Source organism: Carcharodon carcharias, chromosome 16 (assembly GCF_017639515.1).
Source record: "Carcharodon carcharias isolate sCarCar2 chromosome 16, sCarCar2.pri, whole genome shotgun sequence".
Classification (NCBI taxonomy): domain Eukaryota; kingdom Metazoa; phylum Chordata; class Chondrichthyes; order Lamniformes; family Lamnidae; genus Carcharodon; species Carcharodon carcharias.
This window is the reverse complement of record NC_054482.1, coordinates 120785238-120799140: the sequence shown is the minus strand read 5'-3', so window position 1 is coordinate 120799140 and position 13903 is coordinate 120785238. Positions and strand designations below refer to the sequence as shown.

Below are 13903 nucleotides of genomic sequence, written 5' to 3'. Positions count from 1 at the left end.
TGACCCTGTTACACTGACCCTGTTACACTGACCCTGTTACACTGACCCTGTTACACTGACCGTGTTACTCTGACCATGTTACACTGACCCTGTTACGCTGACCGTGTTATACAGACCATATTGCACTGGCCGTTACACTGACCCTGTTACTCTGACCCTGTTACACTGACCCTGTTACACAGACCACGTTACTCTGACCATGTTACACAGGCCGCGTTACACAGGCCGCGTTACACAGGCCGCGTTACACAGGCCGCGTTACACAGGCCGCGTTACACAGGCCGCGTTACACAGGCCGCGTTACACAGGCCGCGTTACACAGGCCACGTTACATAGACCATATTGCACTGACCGTGTTACACTGACCGTGTTACACTGACCGTGTTACACTGACCGTGTTACACAGGCCGCGTTACACAGACTGTGTTGCATAGACATTGTTATGCAGGTCCCGGTTCACTGACCATACTACACAGGCCACGTTACATAGACCATATTGCACTGACCGTGTTACACTGACCCTGTTACACTGACCCTGTTACACAGATCCTGTTACACCATTATCTGATGGTACAAGGAATAGGAAATGTAGATTTGATATTTTGGGCAAGAGATACAGGGGGAATGTGGGGAAGAATTTTTTTTACACAGTGTGAGGTAATGACCTGGAACTGAATGTTCACGACGATGGTGGAAGGGGAGATAATTGATGATTTCAAAAGGAAATTCCTCACGCAGGGTGCTATATTTAAACTGCAGCAGCGTGCACCCTTCTCAATGCTTCCAGCCCAGGGCTACTGTGGTGAAGACATGGCCCCAACAACCAAAAAGAGCTCAGCCCCCGGATTCAGTGACCCTTTCCCTGCGACACTTTCTGGGTGGCATGGAGACTCCCCAGCGATGTCCTCCACCCATGCTCTGGTCGCAGGAAGTCCATCAGTCTCACCACTCTGGCCTTGGAAGCAGTGCCAGTGGGGATCACTGCCAACACTGCACACAAGAGGTCAGCCATGCAGTGCAGAAAGAGGGTGAATGATCTTACCCATGCCCCCAGGGTAAGGCAACCATCTCATCCCTCCAAACTCACACACTCACACACCCATCACACATTCACTGGCATCTCACTCACTGCCAGCTCAAGGGGCATCACCACTCACCCTCTCACACACCCACCCTCACATCTCCATCTGGCCTCATCTCCTCTGGAGGCTGCCTCCTCAACCCTCACCCTCTTGATCAACATGTGCCCCCCACACCCCACACACACACCCTGGGATACCCCCCTTCCCCAGTACAGCCCTCGCCCAGCAGCCATTGAAAAGCCACCCCCGGCTTACAGCTGGTCTGGTGGGTAGAGACCTGCCCGTGAGCCTCCCCTAACAGTGATGTGGTGCTGCCTGTGAATCCTGGCGCTGAGACTGTGAGTGCTGCCTGAAGCAAGATAGGCAAATAAACCTCGAAGTCCCGAGGGAAGTGCAGCTCACCCGGTGCACGTCGCTTATGTACGGTAGTGAAACATGTCGGGGTGTGATCAGGCCAATGTGGATGGACGATCCCGTGAGGGGGGGTATTTGCCGGGGTGGGGGGGGTGGGAGGGGGGGATGATTCTGACAGGCAGGCAAGATAATAAGATGCAAATGCATTGAAATTAAGTTCCCAGTGTTGGACGGTGAGAAATGCCAGTGACAGGCGGAGAGGACGATTGCAAACTGGATCCACAACAGTGTCAAACTGATTTTTGGCCTTCTCGCCAATCACACCCAACACCAACAGGAATGGAAAATTCCCCCCTCAGTGTGTGGAAAGTAAACTTTCTGCTTGTGGTGTTCAATTCTCTTCACTCTATAGATTCCCTTCCACAGAACACAAGAGGGCAGTGTTACACACAGAATCTGCTCTTGTTATTCTGCACCTGGTCTTTTGAAGCAGGTTCATTCCCAGATTCACAATGAAAGACATTACATTGTTCCCTCTGGCTCCTCTTTATCCTGTATCCATCGAGACTCAGTGGGTAGCACCTCTCAGCTGTGAGTCAGAATGTTGTGGGTTCAAGCTGAACTCTCGGGGCTTAATATAGTACAGCACATGGGGAGGATATTCAGCCCATCGGACCTGTACCAGCTCGCTTAAAGAACAAGCTCCTTTGCCTTTTCCCCATCTCCCTGAAACTTTTTCTCCTTCAAGAATTCATCCAGTTTCCATTGAAGTTTTTATTGAAACTGTATCCACGTCCCCATCAGGGAGTGCATTCCAAACTCTCATCACACACAGCATGGGGAAGGTTTTCCTCTTGTCGTCTCTGGTATTTCTGCCAATCTCCTTAAACCTTTGCCCTCTGCTCATCAACCCTCCTGCCAATGGAAACAGTAGTCCAGAACTTCTGACCTTGGGATAGTCAGAGACTGGCTGTACCCCGGGAAATGCACTACAGGACCCTTCAGAAGCCCCGGCGTGCTGACTCTGTGGGAATCGCCCTGGTAATTTCCAATGGGCTATTCCCCTGCTCCCTGAGACCCTTCCAAAAAGTTTGCAGCTCTATGTTAGAGCCGGAGACTTTGGACAGTTCCAAATTATTTACCTGGAAACTTACCCAGGAAACGTTAGACAGAAGAAAACCTTTAACTCCAGGGTAACTATTCAGTTAAACCTCCAATCACTCACACTGACCCCCTGACATCCCATCGACCCCCTGGCTACCACCTCTTCCACCCTACACCCCCTGAACCTTCCAACTCCCTCCCCACTCCCTCCTCGACCTCCGACTAATGCCCCCGACCACCCAACTCCCCCCGAACCACCAACTCCTGACTTCCCCTCCACCCCCTCTGACCCCCTGTACCCCTCCCAACACCCCCTTGACTCCAGAATACCCTTCAAACTACCTGCCACCTACCCCCTTACACCACCCCCCCACCTCCTCTTGTGGCTTTTTAATGAAGCTTTGACACATTTAAACTACATAACAGACGATGGTAAAAAGGGGGCTTGGTTTGTCTTCCCCTTGTGACCCAGAGCAATGAAGAAACAGTTCCATTTCAGGTACACTCGCATTTCTGGAGAAGCTGGGATTGGAGCAGAATGGAAATCCGATGGTAATTGCCGTTCTCAGAAGATTCAGGCCTCTTCCTGAACCTCCTCCACATGAGCTGAACTCCCTCACCCCTGCCCCCATTCTAGTCAACCTCCTCTGCCCACTCTCGAAAGCTTTTACATTCTTCCTGAAGTGAAAAGCCCAGAATTAGACGCGACCCCCAGCTGGGGTCTAATCAGTGTTTTATATCAATTTCATATAACCTCCTACATCTTGCATCCGAAGCCTCTGTTTATAAAGCCCCAGGATCCCATGAGCCTTAAGGACTGATTTGTTAACCTGTTCTGTCATCTTCAACGACTTGTGCACAATCAACCCCAGGCCTCTCTGCTCTTGCACCCCATTTAAAATTCAATTATTTCATTTGGACTGTCTCCCTTCACTCTTTCTACAAAAATGCATCATCTCACACTTTTCGGAGTTGAATTTGACCTTTTATTTATTCATTCATGGGGTGTGGGCATCTCTGGCTAGGCAAACATTTATTGCCCATCCTTAGTTGCCCTTAAGAAGGTAGCAGTTAGCTGCCTTCTTGAACCGCTGCAGCCCATGCACTATAGATACACCCACAGTGCCTTTAGAAAGGGAGTTCCACAATTTTAACCCAGCAACAGTGTAGGAACAGCGATATATTTCCAAGTCAGGATAGTGAGTGATTTGGAGGGGAACTTCCAGGCGGTGGTGTTCCCATCTATCTGCTGTCCTTGTCCTTCTAGATGGTAGTGATCGTGAGTTTGGTAGGTGCTGTCTAAAGAGGCTTGGCGAATTCCTATAGAGTATCTTGTAGATGTTACACACTGCAGTTACTGTGCGTCAGTGGATGTGGTGCCAATCAAGCGGGGCTGCTTTGTCCTGGATGGTGTCGAGCTTCTTGAGTGTTGTGGGAGCTGCACTCATCCAGGAAAGTGGAGAGTATTCAATCACACTCCTGACTTGTGCCTTGTAGATGGTGGACAGGCTTTGGGGAGTCCGGAGGTGAGTTACTTGTGGCATTATTCCTAGTTTCTGACCAGCTCTTGTAACTACAGTAGTTATATGGCTAGTCCTGTTCAGTTTCTGGTCAATGGTAACTCCCAGGATGTTGATAGTGGGGGATTCAGTGATGGTAATGCCATTGAATATCAAGGGGCGATGGTTAGATTCACTCTTGTTGGAGGTGGTCATTGCCTGGCACTTGTGTGATGTGAAGCTTACTTGCCACTTGTCAGCCCAATCCTGGATATTGTCCAGGTCTTGCTGAATTTGGACATGGACTGCTTCAGTATCTGGGGAGTCGTGAATAGTGATGAACATTGTTCAATCATCAGCAAACATCCCTACTTCTGACCTTATGATGGAAGGAAGGTCATTGATGAAGCAGCTGAAGATGGTTGGGCCGAGGACACTACCCTGAGGAACTCCTGCAGTGATGTCCTGGAGCTGAGATGACTGACCTCCAGCAACCACAACCATCTTCCTTTGTGCTGGGTATGACTCCAACCAGTGCAAACTTTTCCCCCAATACCCATTGACTCCAGTTTTGCTAGGGGTCCTTGTTACCATACTCGGTCAAATGCTGCCTCGATGTCAAGGGCAGTCACTCTCACCTCACCTCAGGAGCTCAGCTCTTTTGTCAATGTTTGAACCAAGGCTGTAATGAGGTCAGGAGCTGAGTGGCCCTGACAGAACCCAAACTGGGCATCAGTGAGCAGGTTATTGCTAAGTTGCTTGATAGCACAGTTGATGACCCCTTCCATTACTTTACTGAGGATGGGGAGTGGACTGATGGGGCGGTAATTGGACAGGTTGGATATGTCCTGCTTTTTGTGTACAGGACATACCTGGGCAATTTCCCACATAGCCAGGTAGATGCCAGTGTTGTAGCTGTACTGGAACAGCTTAGCTAGGGGCGCAGCAAGTTCTGGAGCAGAAGTCTTTAGCACTATTCAGAGTGAATAAAATTGGCTAAAGACTGGCATCTGTGATGCTGGGGACCTCCGGAGGAGGCCGAGATGAATCATCCACTCGGCACTTCTGGCTGAAGATTGTAGCAAATGCTTCAGCCTTATCTTTTGCACTGATGTGCTGGGCTCCTCTGTCATTGAGGATGGGGATATTTGTGGAGCCTCCTCCTCCAGTGAGTTGTTTAATTGCCCACCACTATTCATGACCTGCCACCTGTCCACCCATCCCACCAGCCTGTCTATATCCTCCTGGTCTATCCCCAGCTTCCTCACTGTTTACTACATGATCAAGTAAGTTAATAAATCACAAATTCAAGTTAGTCTCAGCAATGGTCACCCTGAAACTGTTCTCAACTGTTGTAAAAACCCATCTGGTTCACTAATATCCTTTAGGGAAGGAAATCTGCTGTCCTTACCCGGTCTAGGCTACATGTGACTCCAGACCCACAGCAATGTGGTTGACTCTCAACTGCCCTCTGAAATGTCCTAGCAAGACGCTCAGCTCAAGGGCAATTAGGGATGGGCAACAAATGCTGGCCTTGCCAGTGATGCCCACATCCTACGAAAAAATAAAGTTCCCCGCGATCCTCAAATTTGGAAATTGTGCATGTGTATCAAAGTCATTAATGTATATCAAAACCAGATGTGCACCAGTCACTGAACCCTGGGAACTCCCCTGGAAATAACTATTCAGCATGTCCTCTTACCCGCCGCTGAGTTAGTTTCACATCATTACTGCTCCTGCCCCTTTGATTCCTTGGCCTTTAATTTTGCTAATTAGCCTGTTGTCTGGCATTTTATCAAATGCCTTTTTCAGGTCGATGTTCACAACATCAAGATTATTGGCCTCACACACACTCTCTGTTACGTCATCAGAAAAATCAATTGAGTTAGTCAAAAGGATTAGTCCTGAACAAATCCAGGCTGGCTTTCTTTTTGGTTTAAGTGGCTGTTCTTTTTGTCCAGGATTATTATTTCTAAAAGCTCCCCTGGCATTGATGATAATTGGATTGGCCTATAATTCCCAAGTTTACCCTTCTCACTGTTTGTTTACACAATGCTGTATGTAACAATCCTCCAATTCTCTACCACCACCGTTTAATTTTCATTTTCCATTCATGGGATGTGGGCTTCGCTGGCTGGGCCAGCATTTATTGCCCATCCCTTACTGCCCCTTGAGAAGGTGGTGCTGAGCTGCCTTCTTGAACCGCTGCAGTCCATGTGGTGTAGGTACACCCACAGTGCTGTTAGGGAGGGAGTTCCAGGATTTTGACCTAGCGACAGTGAAGGAACGGCGATATATTTCCAAGTCAGGATGGTGAGTGACTTGGAGGGGAACTTCCAGGTGGTGGTGTTCCCATCTCTCCGCTGCCCTTGTCCTTCTAGGTGGTGGTGGTTGTGGGTTTGGAAGGTGCTGTCAAAGGAGCCTTGGTGAATTCCTGCACTGTATCTTGTAGACAGTTCACATTCCTGCTACTGTGCGTCGGTAGTGGAGGGAGTGAATGTTTGTGGATGTGGTGCCAATCAAGTGGGGCTGCTTTGTCCTGGATGGTGTCAAGCTTCTTGATTGTTGTGGGAACTGCACTCGTCCAGGCAAGTGGGGAGTATTCCATCACACTCCTGACTTGTGCCTTGTAGATGGTGGACAGGCTTTGGGTGTCAGGAGGTGGGTTACTCATTGCAGGATTCCTAGCCTCTGACCTGCTCTTGTAGCCACAGTATTTATATGGCTAGTCCAGTTCAGTTTCTGGTCAATGGTAACTCCCAGGATGTTGAAAGTGGAGATTCAATGATGGTAATGCCATTGAACATCAAGGGGCAATGGTTGGGTTCTCTCTTGTTGGAGATGGACATTGCCTGACACTTGTGTGGTGCGAATATTACTTGCCACTTGTCAGCCCAAGCCTGGATATTGTCCAGGTCTTGCTGCATTGGACATGGACTGCTTCAGTACCTGAGGAATCGTGAATGGTGCTGAACATTGTGCAATCATCATCGAACATACCCACTTCTGACCTTATGATGGAAGGAAGGTCATTGATGAAGCAGCTGAAGGTGGTTGGGCCGAGGACACTACCCTGAGGAACTCCTGCAGTGATGTCCAGGAGCTGAGATAACTGACCTCCAACAACCACAACCATCTTCCTTTGTGCTGGGTATGACTCCAACCAGTGGACAGGTTTCCCCTGACTCCCATTGACTCCAGTGTTGCTAGGGCTCCTTGATGCCACACTCGGTCAAATGCTGCCTTGATGTCAAGGGCAGTCACTCTCACCTCACCTCAAGAGTTCAGCTCTTTTATGTGTGTTTGAACCAAGGCTGTAATGAGGTCAGGGGCTGAGTGGTATCGGCGCCACCCAAACTGGGCGTCAGTGAGCAGGTTATTGCTAAGCAAGTGCTATTTGATAGCACTGTTGATGATCACTTCTATCACTTTACTGATGATGGAGTGTAGACTGATGGAACGGTAATTGTCGGGTTTTATTTGTCCTGATTTTTGTTTACAGGACATACCTGGGCAACTTTCCACATAGCCGGGTAGATGCCAGTGTTGTAGCTGTACTGGAACAGCTTGGCTAGGGGTGGGGCAAGTTCTAGAGCACAAGTCTTCAGTACTATTGCCTGAAAACTGTCAGAGCCAATAGCCTTTGCAGTATCCAGTGCCTTCAGCTGTTTCTTGATATCACGTGGAGTGAATCGAGTTGGCTGAAGACTGGCATCTGTGATGCTGGGGACCTCCAGAGGAGGCCGAGATGGATCATCCACTCGGCATATCTGGCTGAAGATTGTAGCAAATGCTTCAGCCTTATCTCTCGCACTGATGTGCTGGGCTCCTCCATCATTGAGGATGGGGATATTTGTGGAGCCTCCTCCTCCAGTGAGTTGTTTAATTGTCCACCACCATTCACAACTGGATGTGGCAGGACTGCAGAGCTTAGATCTGATCCGTTGGTTGTGGAATCGCTTAGTCTATCACTTGCTGCTTATGCTGTTAGGCACACAAGTAATCCTGTGTTATATCTTCACCAGGTTGACACCTCATTTTTAGGTATGCCTGGTGCTGCTCCTGACATGCCCTCCTGCACTCTTCATTGAACCAGGGTTGATCCCCTGTCTTGATGGTAATGCTAGAGTGGGGAATATGCTGGGCCATGATTGTGTTCGAGTACAATTCTGCTTCTGCTGATGGCCCACAGCAACTCATGGTATCCCAGTCTTGAGCTGCTAGATCTGTTACAAAATCTATCCATTTAGCACGGTGGTAGTGCCACACAACACGATGGAGGGTATCCTCAATGTGAAGATGGGACTTCATCTCCACAATGACTGTGCGGTGGTCACTCCTACTGATACTGTCATGGACAGATACATCTGCAGCAGGCAGGTTGGTGAAGATGAGGTCAAGTATGTTTTTCCCTCTTGTTTATTCCCTCACCACCAGCTAACACTCTTGGTGATGGACATTGAATTCCCCCACCCAGAGTACATTCTGTGCCTTTGCCACCCTCAGTGCTTCCTCCAAGTGGTATTCAACATAGAGGAGCACTGATTCATCAGTTGAGGGAGGGTTGCCGCTGATAATCAGGATGAAGTGTCATTAGATACAGGTCTCTGAGTTCCAAGGCATCTATGAGCCTTCATGGCCCAGAAGTTTTGATCACCAGAAGATCGTACCCCAGAGGTATGCCCAAACATGTTGGGGGATGCCTTGGAAGCCCCCAAGCATTGACTAAACAGAAATTTCCCAGGAAATTTGGATTTCCCTCATTATTACAACATTATAGTTCTTGATTGTCTCTTTAACTTTGAAAATCTGCTCCTCAAATTCATTCCCACTGTTTATTAACCTGGGAAATATATCTCCAAATGCAGGCTGACACTGAGGGAGTGCTGCACTGTCAGAGGGTCAGTACTGAGGGAGTGCTGCACTGTCAGAGGGTCAGTACTGAGGGAGTGCTGCACTGTCAGAGGGGCAGTAATGAGGGAGTGCTGCACTGTCAGAGGGTCAGTACTGAGGGAGTGCTGCACTGTCAGAGGGTCAGTACTGAGGGAGTGCTGCACTGTCAAAGGGTCAGTAGTGAGGGAGTGCTGCACTGTCAGGGGGTCAGTACTGAGGGAGTGCTGCACTGTCAGAGGGTCAGTAGTGAGGGAGTGCTGCACTGTCAGAGGGTCAGTAGTGAGGTAGTGCTCTATGGGATGAGACATTAATCCTTCTAGCCCCTCAGGTGCCAGTAAAAAGTTGTTCTGCAATATTTGCAGATCAGGAGAATTCTCGCTCCTGTCCTGACCAATATTAATTCCTCATCCATGATCAATCAAACTAATTGCTTTGATTTTACCACATTGCTGTTCGTGGTGAGGGGTGCTGTAGAAATGCAATCCTTTTCTTTGTTGTTGGCAGCTTTGAGCCCGAAGGTGGTGGGAGTTGCAGTAGCTCAGTACGCTTTCTCAGCCAGAGACATGAGGGAACTGTCGCTTCAGGAGGGAGACATGGTGAAGATTTACAGCAAGAATGGATCCAATGGCTGGTGGCGAGGAGCTGTCAATGGGAGGGTGAGTCACACCGCATTGGGAATTGCCTTGACCAGGAGGAGGCTATTCAGCCCATCGTGCCTGTGCCAGCTCCTTCAAAGAACTATCCAATTAGTTCCACTTGTTTTGCTCCATAGTCCTGCGTCCATTAGTTAATGTGGAGAGGCTGGAGGTGCTGGGACTGTTCTCCTCAGAGCAGAGAAGGTTAAGGGGGGAGATTTAATCGAGGCGTTCAAAATCATGAAGATTTCTGATAGAGTAAGTGAGGAGAAACTGTTTCCAGTGGCAGGAGAATCGGTAACCAGAGGAACACAGAGTGAAGATAACTGGGCCCTGTGGGTGCTCTGTGGACATAGGTTCAAAACCCAGCACAACAGCTGGTGGAATTTGAATTCATTAATAAATCTGGAATCTAAAGCTTGTTTCAGTAATGGTGATGCTGAAACTATCACCAACTGTTGTTAAAACCCATCTGGTTTAGTAATGTCCTTTAGGGAAGGGAATCTGTCATCCTTACCTGGTCTGTCCTACATGTGACTCCAGACCCACAGCAATGAGGTTGACTCTTAAATGCCCTGTGAAATGGCCCAGCCACTCAGTTCAAGGGTAATTATGGATGTGCAGTAAGTGCTGCCTTGACAGCAGCACCCACACTTCATGAAAGAACCAGAGGGGGAGGTGAGGAGAATTTTTTTTACACAGCGAGTTGTTGTGATCAGGAACGCGCTGCCTGAAAGGGCGGTGGAAGCAGATTCAATAATAACTTTCAAAAGGGAATTGGAGAAATACTTGAAAAGGGGGAATTTTTGGGGCAATGGGCAAAGAGCAGGGGGAATGAGTCCAATTGGAGAGCTCTTTCAAAGATCCAGCTCAGGCAGGATGGGCCGAATGGCCTTGTTCTGAGCTGTGTGATTCTCGCCATGATCCATCACCCTCAGTGGGGAGAGAGCAGCTGAACTGGAATCCTCCACGTTGGAAGGAGGGTTAGATCTCTGAGGTGTGGCCATTCCAATGTGAGTGTGAAATTTGCAGACGTGATAATCAAAGTGTCTCTCTTGTTTTATTTCAGATTGGATGGTTTCCCTCGACATATGTGGAAGAGGAGGAAGATTGTTTCACAGTCTGACTCGTTACTTCACCTGAATTTCAGGGATCAGTGAATTAAGATGATTGCAAACCAGCCAATGATCTAGGAGTCTGGTGAAGAGTATTCCTCGCTGCAAGTTCCCTGTTGGTCTTCACATGATGAACTGTGATTTCAGGAGCCAACAGGTTCATTGAGACTTTGTTAGAAACAAGATGACCATCTGGTCTGGGGTGAGGGGGAGGATGGGGACTGGATTGTAGACACTCCGCTTAGAACCAGTTTCACCGTCTCCACTTCCCACACTGGAATCCAACCAACTCAGGCTTTTTGCTGATTGAGAGACGGGGCCCACATCAATCTAACACTGCGAATTCTGGCAATCTGGGAATGCATCATTTGGAGATGGAGTGTAAAGCCCAGGTTTATTTGCTGCCTGGATACTGACTGCTCTGTGTATAGTAGAAAGAATTCAATTTAGCAAAGATTACCTCATTGTCCCACCAGTTACAGAACACAGCCCGTGTATAAGATTCACACTGAACTCCGACAGACCAGTCCAGGAATGGCTTAAACTTTTAAATCAGTGAGTAGCACTCTCATCCCAGAGTCACAAAGTCCTGGGTTCAGTTCCCACTACAGAACGGTTGAGCACAAAGTTCAAGATGAACCTCCAAGGGCAGGACTGAGGGAGTGCAGCACTGTCAGAGGGTCAGTACTGAGGGAGTGCTGCACTGTCAGAGGGTCAGTACTGAGGGAGTGCTGCACTGTCAGAGGGTCAGTACTGAGGGAGTGCTGAACTATCAAAGGGTCAGCACTGAGGGAGTGCTGCACAGTCAGAGGGTCAGTACTGAGGGAGTGCTGCACTGTCAGAGGGTCAGTACTGAGGGAGTGCTGCACTATCAGAGGGTCAGTACTGAGGGAGTGCTGCACTGTCAGAGGGTCAGTACTGAGGGAGTGCTGCACTGTCAGAGGGTAGGTACTGAGGGAGTGCTGCACTGTCAGAGGGTCAGTATTGAGGGAGTGCTGTACTGTTGGACAGTCAGTACTGAGGGAGTGCTGCACTGTCAGAGGGTCAGTACTGAGGGAGTGCTGCACTATCAGAGGGTCAGTACTGAGGGAGTGCTGCCCTGTCAGAGGGTCAGTCCTGAGGGAGTGCTGCCCTGTCAGAGGGTCAGCACTGAGGGAGTGCTGCACTGTCAGAGGGTCAGTACTGAGGGAGTGCTGCACTGTCAGAGGGTCAGCACTGAGGGAGTGCTGCACTGTCAGAGGGTCAGCACTGAGGGAGTGCTGCACTGTCAGAGGGTCAGCACTGAGGGAGTGCTGCACTGTCAGAGGGTCAGTACTGAGGGAGTGCTGCACTGTCAGAGGGTCAGCACTGAGGGAGTGCTGCACTGTCAGAGGGTCAGCACTGAGGGAGTGCTGCTCTGTCAGAGGGTCAGCACTGAGGGAGTGCTGCACTGTCAGAGGGTCAGCACTGAGGGAGTGCTGCCCTGTCTGAAGATCAGTACCAAGGGACTGCTGGACTGTCTGAAGATCAGTACCAAGGGACTGCTGGACAGTCCGAGCGTTGGTACTGAGGCAGAACTACACTGTCAGGGCTTCAGTACTGAGGGAGCACTGCACTGTCAGAGGGGCAGTACTGAGGCAGAACTGCACTTCCAGGGGTTTCAGTCCTAAGGGAGCTTTGCACTGTTGTTGGGTCAGTACTGAGAGTGCTGCATTGTCAAAGGTGCTGTCTCTCAGATGACACAGCTCCTGACAACCCCATCTTCTCAGGTGACTGTAAAAGATGCCGCTGCAGAATTTAAAGGTGGGGGTACTTCTTCTTATCAAATGGCGGAGCAGGCTTGAGGGGTCAAATGACCTACTCCTGCCCCTCATTCCTACTCCTGCCCCTCATTCCTACTCCTGCCCCTCATTCCTATTCCTGCCCCTCATTCCTACTCCTGCCCCTCATTCCTACATTTGTATTTATGTTCATTTGTCAATATTCATCTTTAAACCACTTCACAAATGAAACAGATTATTTGGCCATTATCTTATTGTGGGATCTTGCTGTGCACTAACTGGCTGCAGTGTTTCTGACGATACAGCAGTGACCACACTTTCAAAGTACTTTTTTGTCTGTGAATGCTTTAGGAGATCCTGAGGTTGTGAAAGACGATATTTGTAGAAATGCAAGTTCTCTCCCTGACTGAATCGAAGTCAAATCCTGAAGACGATGGGGTGAAAGAACCAAACCAAACTGACCTTTAACCCCTTCAGTGGTGGAGTTCACAGGGTCAGGGAGACTCAATGTGAGGTCAAAATGTATTCTTTGTTTGCTTTTGGATGCGGAGATCCTCGCCATGTACAAATGCTGTTTCTAAAGTTTAAATAAAAACCTTTCATTAAACTGGAGGAGTTTGATGTGAATATTTATTTATTTCTCTTTGTGTGTAATTGGAGTCCAGGACGGAGCAGAGTGAGCTGGTCACACAGAGCAGGACCCCGATCCTGAGCTGAGGGCACTCGGTGACCAGCTTTTATTGTTCTCAGGGTAAAGTGACGGGGCCTTTGCTGGATCTGAGGACACTTTTCCTGAGCTGGAGTCTCTGATTCTTTGATGCAGCAAATTCCAGTCACAGGGAAGTCGGATAAAGAAAAGAGGCTCGTTGCTGGCATCACTGGAAGCTCCACAGTGACAGATATATTCACAAAGACAAACAGCGATTCACACACAAACCACATTGCACCTCGTGGGATTGCAAGAAAATAACTTCATCTTAATACAAAATAATCAATATCCACACTAACACTGTGATTGCTGCTCACCGATATTCCCACAAGGGACTGATACCAGCCCCCCTGCCCTGGATAGAGTAGGATAGGAACTGGGTTTCAGAGGGAGGGGGGGGGGTCAGGAAGGAAGCGATTACACCAAACCCTAATGAACAGGATTACACAGGAATGCTCAGCAATGCCCAGTATGTGGGGAACACGAAACTGCCCCTCATATTCCCTCCGGTTTTGATGCATTGACAGAGAGGCCGGGTCCCCACTCAGTGACCCCTCACTCGGAGAGAGCAGCAGAAAGACTGAGTGAGTATAAACTGTAAGCGGGAGGGAGTGAGAAATTCACTACCGGAGTTTCCATCTTTCAGATGAGACGTTAAACCGAGGCCTCCAGTCCTATCAGATCGGTCACATCACTGTTTCCAAGAAAAGCAGGACAGTTCTCCCTGGTGTCCTGGTCAATATTTATCCCTT

The 13903-nt window shown here is 49.0% G+C and overlaps 1 protein-coding gene across 2 annotated transcripts in view; it reads left to right on the top strand.

Moving 5' to 3' along the window:
• The window catches only part of LOC121289454 (guanine nucleotide exchange factor VAV3), a 232193-nt gene extending 220742 nt beyond the window's left edge, over nt 1-11451 (top strand). For both annotated transcript variants that reach the window (XM_041208960.1, XM_041208959.1), the window contains exons 26-27: nt 9437-9588; nt 10637-11451. In XM_041208960.1, the coding sequence (XP_041064894.1) occupies nt 9437-9588; nt 10637-10693 (209 nt within the window). In that variant the 3' untranslated portion in view covers nt 10694-11451. The remainder of the gene's footprint in view (nt 1-9436; nt 9589-10636) is intronic.
• The last annotated feature ends 2452 nt before the right edge of the window (nt 11452-13903 follow it).